The following is a 19,953-nucleotide window of genomic DNA, read 5'->3' on the forward strand; positions in this document are numbered from 1 at the left end:
TAGCCAATATTAAGAGGATTATCAGTAGGAAGGGGGGAGGGTTGTTACACTGAATGAACTATGCTATCTAAGCAAAAAAACTGGAGGACAGCATATGGTAGATATTACCTGTGTCTTTTTTATTATAGTTACAAATAAGAACACTTAAATGACTTCTTTTTAGTTTGTTCTAAACAATAATTATGATGACCATATTCAATGAAATTAGTATCAAGGTTTATTGTGAAGTTTATACATTCAAGACATATGACCTGGATGCTTTTTTCCAAATTTATTGCAACATAAGGTCTTTCCATACCTGGTCACACCTATCATCCTTCCTGGCAGCAGTCTGAGAAATTCATTCTTGGTGGAGAAGAACCCAGCATGAGGGCCTCCATACCCCATAGGAATTCCAAATCGTTGGCTTGATCCGACAGCGATATCCACTCCAATCTCGCCCGGGGGACGCAGCATTGTTAGTGCTAAAAGGTCAGTAGCACAGGTCACTAAGGTCTGAAAATATATAGTACAAAGAATTGTGTACTAATATATTATACAGATGTAAATAAATCAGGCATTCAACTACAAAGAATTGTGTTCTTATACAGACATAAATAAATAAGGCATTCAGCTATAAAACACTGAAAGAGATCTTAATTCACATCAAAGAAGTCATTTTTAGACAATAAACAAAAAATACACAATGTGGATTCACTTAGTTTGTCTGGACATAGTTTAAATTCTAATGTTTTTTTCTATAATATCACCACTCACTCCATTTGCATGAGCATTGTCCACCAACTCCATGTAGTCATGAACGTGTCCATCTGTGTCTGGATACTGGATCAGAATTCCAGAGATGTCTCTGTTAGACATATCCATGTCCTGCCAGTCCAGCCGGAGGACTTCAATTCCCAATGCACTGTAATTAGAACATGTGCCATATCTACAGTGTCTGGCATGTGCAGAATTCTAAAGAAACTGCAAGAGTGCTGCAGGATCATTCACTTACAGTCCACTAGGTATATGCATATACCTAGTGGCTGAATGTTAGAAAATTAGAAACCTGTGCACATGGGCTTGTACATCACACAAATACAAATTTATTATATATAATTATGAATCAATGTAAAAACTGTGTAAATTGCAATTATTATGATTAATCTTCCCATGATGTAAACTCTCATTTTATTATAAGGGTATTTAGTTAACCCACAGGGTGCCCAAGCTATTTCTATGGACTAAACAGAGAACAGTATTATAGTTATTTAATGTTTGCTAGGTCAGTAGACCAGAATATTTATCAAATGTAAGAATGAATTTGCACTGAATGTGTAACTGTACCAAGGCATAATAAAAAAATATGTGTTTACCATTACCCGACCGGCCCTATATTTATTTGCCGACCCAATTTTTTTTTCGTCATTAAAATCCTGAAGTCACTCGCTGGTCAGTTTAACTTTCACATGAATCTTAATCGGTCAAGGGTTTGAAATCCAAAAGTACTAGTGGTGTGTTTAACATCTACATCAACATGTTTGCACCTATCGCCCATACGGCAAGCCCAAACATAAGTAAAGCACCACACAATGGTAAAACTATTTTGTATTTCAACCAATTCATGTTAATTTGTGTATAAAAAAATTCAATAAAATAAAAAAAAAATCCTACCTACTGACCCTATTTTATTTCAGCATGTAACAGTAAACAAACATATTTTTTATTATGCCTAAAAAACAATACCTTGCTCTCGTTTCTACAACACCAATGGTCTGTGGATGGCAGTGTTTATCAATGTAAAACTTCCGTCTTTTGTTGTGTCTGAAAAGAAAATACAATTTAAACAGTTGAATAGTGATACCAGTAATAAAATTCCCAGCTGTTGTTATCATAAATTTGCACATGAATCCTAGGTAGCTATATCTGAAGCAATAAATGCATTCAATTGTACAATATTACTATGTGTCATGAGCAATGCTGCATTTTCTTTCACTTTGAGAAAATAAAATCTCTCCTTTATGCAGGTGGTCAAGGAACTGACTTGAATCTACATACAGTAAAACACGGTTCCAGCAAACACGCTTACAATGAATTCATGCTTACCATGCTTACAGCATGATTTTCATCCCTATAGATTTAAAACATATGAAATTCATGGATACAGCCAACTTTGTTTATAATGAATAAAATTTTTTTGTCCCCGGCATTTCTCCATTTTACTCTGACAGTATTTAATCTTGATAATCAGAGCATGAATCTGGAACAAAACTATGGACATCTTTGGTCTAAATCATGAACACCTGTTGCTATGAACATGGAGAAACCAAGTTTGTTTCAACTTGTTCAATGATTTATTTAAACTGTGTATGTTCTAACTTAAGGGTACCATTATATGTATGGTTTTTAGCCAGGGTGATTGCTCATAGAGCAATAGCAGGCTTCTATCACAGTGTTCAACCATATATGCTGCTTCCTCACCGTCAAATCAAATTCATGAGTAAAATACATGCTTAGCCACTTTTGAGACAATACAAAAACTAAATCAAAGTATAAAGTTAACTGAGGAATTTTCTAAATAAAAAAACATAAATGATAATGTACTTTCTCCCATGTTTTTTGATTAATTCTATGTTTAAAGATATAAGCAAAAGGTTTTCATCAGGACCCACTGTCTGCATTACATTCTATTAATAGAGGTTGACTGCTAGCAGGCTAACAAGATAATGCAAGGGAGCTAGTGTCCTATTGTACATCTTGCTGCAAAACTCCCTGCTGAGGACTCGACATCAGTGCACAAACATTTGACACTGCTGCATCAATGTTAATTTACTTCTATGAGTGGTATATAAGACCCTAGAAAGATACATGTGAAAATTTTTCAGAAATATACTACATGTATTTTGTGTTACATACCGGTATTCTTCAAGTTTCTGAACTTCTCGTTACTTATATCTGTTATTACAATGTATGTTTCATGTAAAAAAGGGCTTTGTTCACTATTCTGTAAATGAGCCTAGCTCTCTGTACTTCTGAGTACTTTGATTCTTGTCTAGTACAAAATCATTGCTGCCAAATAATCAAGTATTTTGCATTTGATGTGTAAGAATTTTTTTTCAACTTTTATCATCTCACATTGTATAATACTTCAATATCTATATCTCATGTATGTTATGCATGGAAATTTTATCACTCTCTTACAAATGTGGCCTTGAATGTGTAAAGTGCATGTATTACTAAGGATATGCATGAATGAATATGGAGACAAGTGTAATGTAAGAGCAATTGACCCACAGATCCATCAGCTGGGGCCCATTTTACAAAAGGATTTATGACTAAGACCAAAAATTCAGTTGATTGTAAAATCTTGCAAAATTAATGTTTCTGCTAAAATTTGCTGGCATAAAATTGTCACTCTAAATGCTTTATAAAGAGATTAAAAACATTTTCAAAATGATGTTTAAAAGAAAAAGAAAGTTATTTGCAAAATATTACAATTTAATATTGTCATAAGTTTTTTGTAAAATGCATGGGGCCCTGAATTACAACCTCTGACTTAATGTAACATAATTAGGTTCTTAAATAATTTGTGTTACAATATATTTGTCTTACAATGATCGATAAGATAAATGCGTGTTGATTTAATTTGGAATGTGCAATTAAAATGAGTAGTAACTTGAGTGATGTACTGCTTATTTCACCGTGCTCTCAGACTACTTGTATGTACTTTTTTGTTTTTAACATATTAATACAATAAATTTGGCTCCTGTTAGCTGGTAAGGTTGTTGAGGAGTATTGTTCGGAGTTTGTTAATAGCAACTAAGAACTTGAGAAAAAAAAAACTTGAAGAAAAAATACAAACATGCTTTTCATAAAACTCCTACTGTTTTAATGTTTCAACATGATAAATCTAAAGTGAGCTTTATTTGAGTGATTGAAATGGCCAAAACTATGTTTTGAAAGCCCTCTATACACTGCACACTGAAGAGTTCTGATTTTGTAGTATTTTTATGCAGACAGAGTAATCTGCACTTTGAACTGAAATGTAATAAATTGAATTGTACAGTTAATGACTTAATTTTTGATCAAATCAAGCATTCATAAGATTTTAATAGGCCAAGATGAATAGATTGAACACTTCCTTTGGAGGTATTTTGCCCACTTGAGTAAACAACAGTGATTTCTGTTCATCAGTACTTAATTGTCTTTGAACATTTTTCCTGTCGATAAATGCAAGGTACCCTATGTTGAAAATGTAATAGATAAGCTCAATATTTACACCTTTACACACTGTAATTTTCTCCATGTCCAAAAAATATTTTCCTTAGGTGTATAGAGGGTCCTTAAGTCATTAATAAATTTACGGTTTTAAACCTTAAACATGATAACTGTAAACGGATATGATGAATAAATGTGACTTACTAATTAAATTGTAAATATAGGCACAAAACTATGTACATTTACCAAAGACAAAACACTTAACCACATATCTGTATACAAGTACTTCAATGTTATCTACTCTATATATACATGTATAGCGATTATACCAAATGACATTAAAAGTCATGTGCAGTATCACAAAACTAGAAAAAAAAATGCTAAAAATATGAAACTGAGAGTTTCTAACATTTATACTAAATTTTAACAAGTGACTAATAACTGCAATATAATTTTGTCCTGACCTGTAACAGAGCCCCATAGCTTCAGCAGCAGCAGTGGCTTCATCCAGTAGGGAGGCGTTAGCGATAGGAAGTCCAGTCATATCCACGACCATTGTCTGATAATTTAGGAGACTCTCCAGGCGGCCCTGGGCCAGCTCTGCCTGGTAGGGGGTGTACTGAGTGGTCCTGCATCAATAATAAATGGGTCTTAAAGGTTCTTTTCTGCTCTCTATCTGATAGTTATCATGTAATTATATAAAAAAAATTTTAATTTTCATGTGCTCAGAGACTAAAAATATTTTATAATATTATAATAAAATAATTACTACCTATACAAGAGATTCTTGCAGCATTTCAAATTAGTGTTACCTATATATTAAAAATAATAACAAGATAGTTTATACAAATTAAACAGGTATAAGGTATATTTTATTTTTTGTACCATCCTGGGTTTTCAAAAATATTCCTCAATATTGTGTGTGGGGTATATGTGTTGTAGTAACCGATTCCTATATAACTTCTCCAAACTTCATTCTTGTTGGCCATTTGCTCCAGCTTTTCAATCAATTCCAGCTCTCCTAATACAAAGTAAACAAAATCAGGGTTAAGGAAATTTTTCATGAATTTTATATTGTGGGACATAACAATTTGAAAGGATATAATTTGTTTATCTTTCAGAATTTTTAGTTATAAAAGCTTTCAACATTGTTCAATGTGAGAGTTCAATTTCTGTTCAATCAATCATTAAAATTTCACTTATGCTGCCAAATTTGTGCTCCTATACACATGTAATAGAAGTATTTGGCATTTTCTATATCTCTTGGCACACATATAAATCCTTATATAACTGACCAATTGACAACTAATCAGATTTAATTTTCTTTATACTCTATTATAAGTTAAAGTCAACACTATCTTTGTGATAAAAAATTTGGGTGTCCTTGAATGACAGATTACTGAACCAGAGACCCATAAACAGGTGCTTGTTCTATTTATAAAGCACTTGAATTCACAAAACAACATTCTTATGGTTCTCAATGTTATTGCAAACAAACAAACAAACAAACAAAAAAAACATAATATAACATCTGAAAATAGAGTAAAACATTTTTAAAAAAAACATGTTATCCTGCTTTTTGATGCAGCATGGATTTATAATACCTTTTGTGACAGAGTCTTGGCATGCAGACCCTTTTCATTTGAGAAATGACATGTCATCCTATTTTTTCTTTCAGCAGATTTATAATACCTTTTGTGACAGAGTCTTGGCATTTAGACCCTTTGGCCTTTCATTTGAGTAGCTTAAATCAACTGCATTTCTTATGCATGTATAGCAGAATGGTTAACTATTTGCATTACTTAAAAGACAGTCCAAACTAATTAGAATTTAGCCTTTTGCTAAAAATGGAAACATAACTTTTAGAAAACATAAAAAAAGAAAAAGAAAACTAGAAATATGGTTATAGGACATGAAATGGATTAGTAATGGAACATGAAAATTTGTATTAGTGTATGAAGTTTGATGAAAATATCTTGATTTTTTTTATCTGAGTTTTATACACAATAAATAGTTATGTCATGGTCATTGTGAAGGTCAAGATAAAACAAAATTTGGTCAAGGTCAAATGAAGGTCAAAGCCAAAGATCAATGTCAAGGTAAAAATTTTTTGATGCAGTTCAAAAGCACTTACCAAACTGTATCAGCATATGAAGTCCATATGAAGTTTGATAAAAATATTCTGATTTGTTTCTTTAAAACTAAGGTTATTACAAAATTGAGACAAGTGAAGTCAAAGTCAAAGGAATGGTCAAGGACAAAAATGTTACTGCAACTGAATACCAGGTAGCTCTCATCAATATGAATCAGCATATGAAGTTTAATAAAACTAGAAATACTTCTTCAGGATATGGGTGCCCAGGGTTCATTAGTTATGTAACATGAAAACTTGTATTAGTGTACAAAGTTTGATGAAAATATCTTGAATAGTTTCTTTAAAAAATAGTTTTAAACACAATGAATTGTAAAGTCAAAGGTCATTGGGAAGGTCAAGATAAATAAAAATCTGACATAATTGATGTATTCTCACCAAATTATGTATCAGCGTAAAAGCTTACATAGAAACATCATGAATAATTTCTTTGAAACTGAGCAAAATGCAAATTTAAGAGAAGTGAGGTCAAAGGAAAGGTCAAGGTTAAAAAACTTTGATGCAGTTCAATAGCACTCACCAAAATATATCAGCAAATGAAGTCTGATAAAAATATCTTGATTTGTTAAAACTGAATCAACTATAAATTTGAGAAAAGTGAAGTCAAGTTCAAAGGAAACATCAGGGTAAAAAATGTTGATGTAATTCAATAGCTTTCATCAATATGTATAAACCTATGAAGTTTGATAAAATATCTTGAATAGTTTCCTTGAAACACAAATTTAGAAAAAAGTGGGGTCATACTGTCAAGATCAAAGATATAGTCAAAAAACAATTTTCATGAAGTTGAATAGCTCCTATCAATATGTATCAGCACATACGGTTTAATAAAAATATCTTAGTTTCTTTGAAACTTAGCTAAACACAAATCAAGAAAAGTTATGTCAAGATCAAAGTAAAGGTCAAGGTAAAAGACATTTTATGTTGAATAACTTTCAATATGTACGATCAAATGAAGTTCAATAAAAATATCTTGATACTTAGCTAAACACAAATTTAAGAAAAGTGATAAAATATCTTGATACAATATACTTAGCTAAACACAATTTAAGAAAAGTGAGGTCAAGGCCAAAGGAAAGGTCAAGGTCAATAAATGTTGACGTTGAATAGCTCTCTCCGACATGTATCAGCATATTAGGTTTAATAAAAATATCTTGAAACTAAGCTAAACACAAATTTGAGAAAAGTGAAGTTAAGGTCAAAGAAAAGTCCTGGGTAAAAAATGTTGATGTAATTCAATAGCTTTCATCAATATGTATAAGTCTATGAAGCTTGATAAAATATCTTGAATATTTCTTTAAAACTGAGCTAAACACAAATTTTGAAAAGTGAGGTCAAGGTCAAAGGAGTTGTCAACGTCAAAATGTTGATTGAATAGCTCTCATCAATATGAATAAGCATATGAAGTTTTATAAAAATACCTTAAAGAGTTTCTTTGAAACTGATCTAAATGCAAAGTCTGATGGAATGACAGAAGGATGGAAGACAAACATGACAATTGCTATATGCCCTGGCCATATTCATGGCGGGGCATAAATATCTTGAATAGTTTCTTCAAAACTGAGTTAAATGAAAAGTGTGACAGAAGGACAGAAGATGGACACGACAAACACTATATGTTCCAGTCATGTACGGTAATCATTTAATGAAACATATAAAATACACTAATTTCTTCTTGTCTCTGATCAGTTCAGCAATAGCCACCAACTGCAGACAGATGAACATTTTTTTTTAATCTGTCATGTGCACTATATGCAACATTTCAAATCATGCATTATTTACAGTGGAGCCTCATTTATCCGGACGCTTTGGTTCCCAGTCAATTTGTCCGGATATGTGAAGCGTCCGGATACCTGAATTCCCTTTATTTTAGTTATATGGCCTTTCATACCATTTCAATAGTAAAGAATGTTGCTTTTTATCAATATGTTTTATTGTTTAAATACTTTAATATAAGACAGTACTACTCAATATTTGTTAAAATAAATAAAAAAGTACATGTGTCATTGAAAAAAGAAGTGTTTATATGGTCACATTAATTATTTCTACCTCCCAGTGTCTAATGAATCAACTTCTCCTAGTAGCCATGTCGGTACGGTACTGTCGGTAGAGTCTTATTTAATATGAACGCCCATCAATGCTAAATGTGACATAATCTGCATATGTATACGAACGCTAATCGTAAACATCCAAAGCGAGATCGTATTAACGATTGTGTAATTTTGAAAATGATTTTTTTTTATAAATGTCATCAAATCATAGAATGCGTTTCGCGCACAAAATACTGTGCATAAAAAAAACCTCCGATGCCATGTCTATAAATACATAAAACCATGTTACGACTGTATTCTAACAGTAAATTGCCGACTACTAAAAAATTATCCTAGACTTATAAAATTATTTTTCTTAATTATATTAATACTTATCAAAACCATGTTAGAGAAGCGAGAGTCTCGTGCATACCTATCGACCTACAATTAACCTTGCTGCAAGCCATTGATAACAGGTCACAGGTGATTATCTTTAAAAACAAACAGCCAGACCAGTGTTTTTACAACAATTAACACCCAGATCAAGAAATTTGAGCAGACTTGACAGGCCAGTTAAAAAATTATCGTCCGGATAAATGAACCAAAATATAACGTAAAAATTCATTTTGTGGTGAAAAAAGACCGTCCGGATACGGAACACGGAATTCCGGTTAAACGAGACAAAATAACGTTAAAAAATTTCGTTCCCATTAAAAAACGTCCGGAAACTGAAGCGTCCGGATATCTGGCGTCCGGATATCTGAAGGTCCACTGTATACCTTAGTGGCATCAAGGAGCTTGACTTTATGAGACTTGGGTCAAGGTCACTGCAAACCCTTTACCTAAGGATGCTCTTTGCTTGTATCATATTGAGACTAAAAATGACCTTAGGACAAATGACAATATTCTGATGTGAAAAAGCTTAATAGATATTCCATAGATACCCTAAAAAGCTCTTACCCCATCCTAAGCCAATCATATACAGTTGAACTTCGGTATCTTGAACATTGATATCTTGAATACCAATGGATATATCAAAGTGATTTGAAGTCCTAGGTACTTTTCCTTGATGTATTTTACCCTCAGTATCTCGAACCTTAGGATATGTTTTTTCTCCGTCCCATCATGTTCAAGATAGCAAGGTTTGACTGTATCTAGATACTACTACATGTACTATCAATTCAATGTGAAGTAAGCCAAAGAAGTGATAAGAATGTACTGTTAAAAATTTATCATTATTATCATGATATTTGTGATAAAAGTTGTGTCAAAGTTCAATGAACTGGACATGCATTATCTAATGCCGGCCTTGAATGAGGTAACATGTGACCTGACACAATATATAACATACACTGTACCTAGTGGCTCATCTAATGTCAGCTCCCTGTCCAATAAAATGTTGGCAGGTACAGACTTCTTAATCAATTCGTCAATGTTCTGTTAAAAAAAAAAAGAAAAAGAATATTAGAAAAAAATGCATTTTCAAAAAAAAAAATCTCTTTTAAAACTTGCCTCTCTGGTACTGATATATTAAACTTTAAGGTATTTATGAATAATGTCTTCCTCTTGCATGAAAAATTTCAGTCATCAGATGAATTCTCATATCATAGGAATTTCACAATATTGTGCAGGATGCATTCTTTTGTAACACTGGGGCTAAAGTTAATTCTACCATGCCTACAAGAGGGTTGGGAAGAAGACCAAGAGCAGGGGTTTGTTAATTTTAATCATGATAAATTTTTCTGGCCTCTTCCAGAAAAAGGACATATGCAATATTTGTTTAGACTAGTAGATAATAACCATATCAGCCTGTAGCATAAGCCTTCAGTGGAATCTTTGCTGTGCAATGCCTTCGAAAGGCATATAATGCCACAATTATTTTTGTTTGAATTTATTTTTAGTATATTTACATTATGTAACATGTATTCTGTTTTTGTATTTGACTGATCACCTCCAATTCCTTTAATTCCAACAGATGAATGAATTTATCTTATTTTTACCTCATTAAGGACATTCAAAATTATGCTTTTACTAAAGACACTGCTATATAATTCATTGTTTACAGCGCTGAATATTTATATGCAAGTGTCAAGGATATGCTACGCCTACATTACAAAACAGCTGACCCATATCACAATATAGCTTACAGAATCCTAAAAATGTAAACAAGGCATGAACTTAAAGTTAAAATTATGGGGGATTCAAATTTGTGGTGAAAAGCTGAATTTTTCAATTTTTTCCTTCACAAAACTTTTGAACTGTAGTATGTAGGCTATATTAATTAAATTTATAATCAACTTTTAATTTTCCACCTTACGGTGGAAGGCACATGCATCCCTGTGACAGCATTAAATTCAATATCTAAATTACACTACTAAACTTGGTTTGGTAACGTAAAGAAGCGAAATATTATTTACATAAAAATGACATTTTTCAAGGAATGACCTGTAATGACCGCGTGAAGGGAAGAAACTCAATGACGTATAAATATGAATTCACGTAAACAACGCAATGTTGAACAATAAAAACGTTCTTACTTTCATTCCAATGAAATCCAACATTGCTTTCTTTTCTACATCATTTGGTCCTATGTGTCTCTCAATAAAGTTGTCATGTCTTGGATGAAGTTTTTCCAAAGACGAAGTACAGCGTTTTACTAATATGAAACTCCTGCTTGCATGTGTTTGTGATAGCTGGGCACTCGCACTGCTCCTTCGCACAAATTCAGACACATAACGCATCCGAAACATGATGAAAATCGGTAGTTAATTCAAGTCTATGTCACTCTCAGCCCCCTTCTTCCTTGTTTTGCTTCATTGACCAATATATTGGTTCTACGGGTGCCAAGACGTCCAAAAGCAGATTAAACGGGTTACGGAATGGTGTCGCTAATCAACGCAATGTTTCCTTGCATAATATTGGAGAACAATCAGGACATTTTAATATACAAATCATATTAAAAAATTATGAACCCAGAAAGTTAAAAAACAAAAACAAATATGTAAATAATTCAATGTCGTGCTAAATATTTCTTTGCATTTTTCCCTCGTATTATGTATACAAAAGCTTAAAAAGGTTTTTTTCATAAATTTTTTGGCTGCTAAAGTAAATTATAATACAACAAAAGAATTCCCATTTGATGGATATAATTTTTCTATATATATTTATTGTACATTTTAAACATTTTCTTTTTAGAAATAGAAGAAGTATTTACCACATGTTGTGATGACTGAGGCATAATCTTTCTCCTAATATTAGCCTCACCTTAAACATTCAAAGTTCAAGGCTAATTATATGCAAATATTGACCAATAACATTAAAGAGTGGAGACAATCCCCCGCGAGCTTTCCCTGCATGGTCATAATGTCCCTACATGGACATTCATCCCCAACCAATCACAAACGCTTGTGTATCGTGTGAGAACCATTCAAAATTATCTTATCGTACTACTAAAGCTCATAGTCACAACTTGTACTTGCTAACAAGTACGTACATTAGTAACAAAATAATTTTATTTGACAAATCTTCATAAAAGGGCGATTCTCTCTATATTAAAAATGGATTTTGGCCATTACATTCAGTTAAAAGGGTGGATGAATATAAGTCGGGGGAAATGTCATTGGTTTGGCAAATAAAAAAAAAAGTATTAAAACTATTCATCTGTGAACAGGGTTGTCCCTAAGACCCGCGAGGACCGGCCCGGAATTTCCGGCCCCGCCTAGGCCTATATAACCCCCATGCATCCTCACTCAGCCCACCCCATACCCGCTTCTACTTTTTAATATACCCATATACCCTGCTATTTCAATTATTAGCGACAACCCTCTATGAAATAGCATGCACACCAATGGGAGCAAAATCGATCTTTCTTTTTTTATGTCATTACACTTTTTTTTTTTAATAAATAAGCCTTCGTGCCATTAGTAATTCTACTTGTATATCTTCAAAGTATGCGTAAAAATATGCCTTTTTGGTTAACAAAACATGGACTTATAGGACCCACTAAGCGTATACCTTAAAAATTACACCATGACAAAACATACAAACCTTTCCATCCAAAAGTCGTATCACAAACAAACAGTATTCTGTGTGGTGAAATCAGTGGTTTACGTCAGTGAATAAACTGATTCTCGAGATTTTATCGCTTGTGTTGAAACCCAAGGAAATCGCATATTTCCTTTTTTTAATTTTTTAAATCAGTGACTATGTCTAGAGAATTTCCCGCAGAAAAGTTTTGTTCGTCATAATTTCATTCCTTTTCATAATAGCTTAATTGAGAGAGAGAGGGGGGGGGGGGGGAACGGTAAAGAAATAGAACAGCTACAAACGAAAAGAAGATACTTACATGCATTTTTTCCTTCGGTCCTTTCTGACATATTTCATTTCATCAAATAAAATCTGCAACATGACAATTGGCATGTACAAATTTTGCATAAGAAATATCAACATTTTTCTATGACTCTTCACTAGCACCGATCTTAAAAAGTACTACACTAAGTGATCATAATTCATGTATATGAAATCATTAAAGGCTGAATTGGCGGGAAACATGCACATAGTAAATTATTTATTATAGTGGCTTGTGTATTGAGGCAACTGTACAATATATTTTACAACAAGAAATGGTTACTTACACCCGCCCAATGGATCTATATGTCACTCTTAATATTTTGACAATGTTTAAAAAAACACGTAAATAAAGATAAAAGATAAATGAAAATGGTGATATTATAAAATGTCCTTTTTTGTGAAGTTCTGATGGGTTTTAAAAGCATAAAAAAACTTAGCCAACAAAAATTCTATACGTTATGCAGATTCGAATTCGGATTAAGGTATTCCCCAGCAGGCACACAACATTGAAAAAAAACTTGAATCAACGTTGCTTATATATGTTGATTCAGCGTTTAGTTTATGTAAGATTTTGAAAATTGAGTTCAACGTTGAATTCTTAACGTTGATTCAATGTTGAAAATCAATGTTGATTAGACATTGAATAAAAGTTAATTCAACGTTGTTTTTTCGGAAGGGGGGGGGGGGGATGGTGATTACTTATTTAAAATTTTAATTTTTTATTAACTAAGATGCCTTCATAATTATATAAAGGAAAACATATATAAATCTATATTGTAAACATTTAATTAACTTCCTATCAATAGGTCAAATACAATGTATTTCACAAAAATACATTTTATAAATTACATGCAATCAGTACAAAACCCAAACATTTTACAAACGTTTTCTATTTTCACTTGTGGTCAAGAAATAGTCCAATGCATGAAAACATTCCAAGATAAGATGTAAATCGTATACGGTAACCATTTTGATGCACCAGATTTGCATTTCGACAAATTATGTCTCCTCAGTGATGCTCATGCCAAAATGTCGGAAATCCGATAAATATTTCATTAAAAAATTCAGTTTTAATTAAATCTTGGTGTTAGAGTCCTGTTGTTGGAGTCCTGAGGGTGGTGTTGGTCTTTGTGGGTGATCTTGGACTCCTGGGGTGCTGTTGATCTCCTGATTAGTGTTCTCTCCTGGATTATGTTGGTCTTCTGAGTGGACAGATTGGTGCAGCGCTTTAGTTGATTACCCCTACAATGTACAATTTGATATAATAAATATTTGTATAATGAAATATGTTAAAATCGTGTTCAATCTCATAATCTTTTTATTCAAAATTATCTTTTAGTGAAAATTGACGAACACTTAAATAAACAATTAATATCTTGCGCTTTTTCCAAATTATAAATAATCAATCCAAAGACAAATATAGTTATTAAAAACGAATTATTAAATTAACACATATTTATGCAAAAATTAGTTAATTTCTTGGAATTGCAAATGATATTTATTAATAAAACTTTAAAATTCAGATTTTTAAAGTGTAATCAGAATGGTTAATGCATTGTACCATTTGATTTCCATGTGTTTACATTCATCAGCTGCTTAATTTGCTGGAGGCTGTGAGGTGCTGGAATGTCCTTCATTTACAATGTACATCTATATCATTGTTTGGTCGTGAGATTAAATCTATATCTGCATGATATCTCTTCCATCTCTTTATAAGCCTTGCCTACTGTTCACAAAACACAAAATAAAATGAAGTAAATTGAAAGTGTAACAGGAAAGTAAAGAAAAAAATTGTTAAAAGTTTGTGTTCCATAAAAGCACACATGAATTTCGCAAGGTTGTATGTTCATTCGCCCTAAAATTTGTTCACCTTTGACGCCGTTCGCCGTTATTCTCGTTCGCCCAGAGTCCGATCTAAAACTTGTTCCCAGAGGGTCCGTTCGCCAATGGCATATAATGAACCAATGGATTTTTTTAAATAAATTATATGTACATTGGTACATAAATTGCACAGGGTGACGGGAGACAACAGACGTATGCATGTGGTCACACTAAATACCTCTCCTATCAAAGACCCAGCAGACCAACAGAAATTAAGAGGGCTGGGTGGTTGTGGCCATTTTCAGATTATATTAATCTCCTTTAGAAGAAGAGCTCCATATAAAGATATACAAAAATGATCAAATTTTGACACTAAAATGTATGAAATTTTTGTTTGCCAAATGATAGTTGACAACTTAAGATATCATATCTAAAAAATTAAGTTATATCTGATGGTTAATTTGTTGACCCCCCAGCCTCCTTAACGTCTCCGTCCTTTAATTGTTTTCCAAACATATCGCAGATTGTTAAAAAACACGGATATGATCCCCTAAATTACAGTGACATTACTCAGTATAATTAAACCAATTAAGCATGTAAAAAGCATTAATATCAAATTTGAATTGTTCAATTAAGATTATGGTAAATAAAAAAATACTGTAGCAACATTTGAAGAAATAAAGAATGTCTGACACCTCTGCCCAACGACACCTCGGCTCATTGACATTTCGGCCCAATGGCATCTCGGCTCAGACGGGTCGGCCCCAGATTTAAGACATGTCGGCCCATACATAAGACACCTCGGTCCAAGCAAAATTTTACTATGAAATATATATTTCCAATTTTGGGATTTGAATTAAATTTTAAAACATGGACTGAAAAAAAGTACATGAATAAACTACATGTATCGAGATTTTTAAAAAAAAAAAAAAAGATCTTCTAAAGAACTCATTGATAAACAAACAAAATACCGCGGCACGTGTTATATTGGTGACAACAGAGGGTAAATTACGAGCAGACTTAATTGGGAGACAGTAATTAAATACATTTAGATCCATTGAATATTTCTCATTTATTTCTTAAGAAAAAACATTTCTCTTCATAAATTTTTTATCATCGCAAATAACTAGTTTGAGTCCATTTTTCCTCCAGGCTATTTATGTACGTGTATCAAAGCAAGTACGCGACACGGTTTTTCTTTTCAGAATCTTTTTTTTTTTTTTTTTTTTTATTTTTTTGCTAATACAAGATTAACGCGCGCAACCGTGATACTGCAGAAATAAATTACATTTTCCACAAGAAATGGATGTAAATGAAAGACTGATCTAATAATTAAGTTGGAAAAATATTGATTGATTGTATGTTGTTTAACGTCCCTCTCGAGAATTTTTCACTCATATGGAGACGCCACCACTTGCCGGTGGAGAGCTGCAAATTTTGTCCTATACTCGGCACTTACGGCCATTGAGCAGTGAGGGATCTTTTTCGTGCCAGCACCTACTGCGACACGGGACCTCGATTTATACGGTCTCATCCGAAGGACCGGTCTCCACGTCCCACAGTGGGATTCGAACCCGCGACGTAAGGATCAACTCCTTACTCCGCGACTCTAGAGCAGACGCTCTAACCACTGCGCCACGCGGGCGACAGTTGGAAAAATAAAAAGATTATATCTATCAAAGACCCCCCATTTTTTATTTTAAAAAAAAAATCGTTTAATCGTCAGAAAGAATAATAACACCAATAATGATATATTTTCAAAGGCTGGGTTAATCTGTTATTTTTTTTTCCATCGTAAAATTTTGCTTGGGCCGAGGTGTCTTTAATATGGGCCGACGTGTCAACAATCTTGGGCAGACCTGCAGAGCCGAGATGTCAAGCCTGACGGGCCGAGGTGTCGTTGGGCCGAGATGTCTGTCTACCGAAATGAACACCAAGTCGTAAAATATTGAAAAAAATTAATAATAAATGTTAATATTTACTATATACTGTATATATATTAGGGCGAACGAGATATATGACGAAAGAGATATAAGGCGTACAAGAATTATGGCGAACGGACCCTGCGCGAACGGACTCATGCGAACAGGTAGATAGGGCGAACAAACCTGATACCATTTCTCAACCCAAAATTGTGCAGCAGTTTAATATTTCATAAAACAATTATTTACAAGTAAAACTCAAATCCAAGACTTGAAAAAAAAAAAATCAATTAATAGAGGAAATTACTTTTAAAATAATGATTTACCCATAAAAAAGGGGGTAGTGATATGCTGGAAAACAGACGGGGAATTCCTGACTGCACCCCCAGTAAAGCTATACAAAAACATATCCATAAGAATCTGAAAATAAAATTTAGGGTTTCTTAAGATGTTACAGACGTGAGAATGGGATGTAAACGGGACTCGGTGTGCCGTGAAAACTGCCCAAAAGCCATCGGTGGAGATGGTAGACTTCCCCTTTCAACATGTTCAAGTGGTCACCCCCCTTTTTTCTTTTACAGAATCTTTAATCCGTTTATGCTATATATCCTAACACTTAACATACACAAGATGTAATACTCTCAAACTATGAAGACCAATTAACTAAACTATACAATGGAATAGTCTTCAATTTGGTCTTCATGCATTCTTTAAAAAAATATATTGAACTGAAATTGGCGTCAGATGGAATTCGAAAACATCCATAATCACGAGCAATTAAGATAGATAACAAATCGAGTTATATTTTTTAAAATCTTAAAACAGCTGTATATATAAAGTCTTAAAATTATCAAAACTTACCAGTAACTGTTATCCTGTCTTTTTGAATATTTCCCGGATGTCATACTGCGCATGCTCTTAATTCGTACTTTGGCAAATTCGTACTGAATTCATATTAATCACTGAATTTGTAAAATTCATATATTTACCATTCTTGTTAGTTGTTATAGTTATCAATGATATACGGTAGTGCGACTTTGTCAAGTCCGACCTCGTTATGGTCCGACAATGTTATAGTCCGACATTATTATAGTACGAATTATTTATCAGATAAAAATAGGATTCCCGCTCGACGAAGATCCGACGTTGAATCAATGTTGGCAATTCAACTCAATTTGAATTCAATGTTGAATCAACGTTACATTTTCATCGTTGAAAAGTCAACGTTGAATCAATATTGAATCTAGATTTATCAACGTCTAAACCCATTTTCAACTAATATTCAACGTTTAAACAACGTTGTGTGCCTGCTGGGTCCATCCTTAGCCTCAACCCCCCCCCCCCTTCATCCAAAAAAGGAGGACAGAATCTGAAGTTAAGAACATGTACTTTTAACAAAAATCTAAAACAAAAATTATTCTTACATTTTCCCCTCTCATATAACTGAACCTTCAAAGTTCAAGGCTACTTTTATGCAAATGTCGACCAATGGCATTGAAGTTTAGGGACAAACCCTCATGAATTTTCCTTGCATGGTCATAATGCCCCTACATGGACATTCATCTTCAGCCAATCAAATACTCATGTGTATCGCATGAGAACCATTTATCTATCTTATCGTATATAACCTCTAGAGCATTATTTGTATAATACTTTGCCTTATTAATAAAAATAAAAGGAACGACAAAGCCCCAGAAAATTATAGACCCATTACATACGTATCTGCATGGTAAAATTATTTACATTTATTTTATCCAACGATTAAACAATATTACTGAAGAACATGATATACATGAACTCATAAAAAATCCAAAGAGGGGGGTGGTAGATCAATTTATTCTACGATAAATAATATTTTATTTTGTTTTGCACTCTGCATTTGACAATGATCGTATGAAGAGTAGTCTTTAGCAAAAGGTTATTCAAAATGGTATCACTGAAAACTGTTTTGATGTGATATTGAAAATGTACTCTGAAAGTAAATCGAGAATAGCGGTTAATGATATCTTTACTGATGCTTTCCATGCAGAATAGGAATAGGACAAGGGGAAAATCTATCACCATTTTCATTTGCTCTATTTCTTGATAATGTAGAATCTTTTTTGATCACACATAATAACATTGATGTTTCAACAATATCATTTGTTATACCTTTAAAGATTAGTTCCTATATAAATCTATACTTTAAAAAAGTCTGACATATCCAATGTTTTACTGAGCGATCAATTAAAATTCTATGTTTGACTGCTGAGTGAGATATTGGACCTGTCGATGAGATGTTGGGCCGCTTACGTCACAGTGTGGGCGGGGTCAGCTGTATTTTATTTGCATTCGATGAAGTTCGACAGAACTTTACGGAATTGACCAAGTTTAAACCGCAGTGCGACTGCACGTAAAGAAAATTTACATCTGTTATGTCAAAATAAAAAGTAAAAGGTATAACAAAACATTTATTGACTGTGTTCTCGGGCAAAATGCGTTTTGTCGACCCCTCGAACCAAACTGTTTGCCAAACGGCCTCAGACAAACAGTTTGGTTCTTGGGTCCGACAAAACGCATGTTGCCCTTGAACCCAGTCAATAAATGTATAATGATATCATGTTGTATTTTGTGATATAGACCATTTAGTGGCATCTTAATTTCTTCAACAACTATAGTACCTTTAACACCTTGAAAAACCATAATTATGCTAGTTACTGTGTTACCCAAAATGTGTCAATCAATTTATTTAATGGTAACAGATACTTCTGTTTAAATTTGTCTAAAAAGGATGGCGACCTATCCATATTGTAATTATTGCCCAGTATTTATTTTTAACTATATTCATTGGAAATAAATGGTTTTTCAACTCTATGAAAGTGTGAGTATGGAATCACCTTAACCAATAGTATTTGCATAAATTATCTTATACACAGATTTCTACTTTGGAGGTGGGGATTGGGGGGTTCCAGTGAACAGCAAATTTAACCCATTCTTCTAAAGGCAAAATAAAAGAAGGAAAGAACAATCAACTAAAAGCGAAAAAGTAAATTTTGGATGTAATAGAGGGAAGGCATGACAATGACCCTCTCCCCCTAAAATAAAACAGAATGTGGGGCATGCATGCAGTTCCCAATTCACCTCAGCTTGCCGTCTGAAACATCCCCTTGCGTATTTATTGTAAAATCTATAGAATTTGAAATAAGAGAAAAATTGTAAAACATCAGACATAAAAAACCGTTTGATGGAGGTTTTAAAAAGCTTTGAGTCAGGCCATTTTTAGCCAGTTGGTCAGGTGAGGGCAAACACACACACACAAAAAATCCTATCTTGAAAACTCTACATGTAGGAGGAGTTATCCGGACAAATGATGTACCCTATATATATGCAACATTTTGCAAAAAAAAAAAAAAAAAAATTAAAAAAATTAAAAAAAAAAAAATTAAAAATAAAATAAAAAATAAATAAATAAATAAATAAAAATGAATAAATAAGTCCAACA

At 33.0% G+C, this 19,953-nt stretch overlaps 1 protein-coding gene across 1 annotated transcript in view; it reads right to left on the bottom strand.

The window, feature by feature from the left end:
• Nucleotides 1-11,254, bottom strand: part of LOC133190427 (glycine dehydrogenase (decarboxylating), mitochondrial-like) — a 24,335-nt gene extending 13,081 nt beyond the window's left edge. The window contains exons 1-7 of the mRNA XM_061326056.1: nt 10,917-11,254; nt 9,738-9,816; nt 5,083-5,218; nt 4,662-4,826; nt 1,726-1,803; nt 757-904; nt 299-495 (exon numbers count right to left, since the gene is read on the bottom strand). Of these exons, the coding sequence (XP_061182040.1) occupies nt 299-495; nt 757-904; nt 1,726-1,803; nt 4,662-4,826; nt 5,083-5,218; nt 9,738-9,816; nt 10,917-11,129 (1,016 nt within the window). The 5' untranslated portion in view covers nt 11,130-11,254. The remainder of the gene's footprint in view (nt 1-298; nt 496-756; nt 905-1,725; nt 1,804-4,661; nt 4,827-5,082; nt 5,219-9,737; nt 9,817-10,916) is intronic.
• Nucleotides 11,255-19,953: the final 8,699 nt, after the last annotated feature.

Source organism: Saccostrea echinata, unplaced genomic scaffold, assembly GCF_033153115.1.
Source record: "Saccostrea echinata isolate AGI-Se365-2 ecotype Australia unplaced genomic scaffold, CSIRO_AGI_Sech_v1 ptg000022l, whole genome shotgun sequence".
Lineage (NCBI taxonomy): Eukaryota > Metazoa > Mollusca > Bivalvia > Ostreida > Ostreidae > Saccostrea > Saccostrea echinata.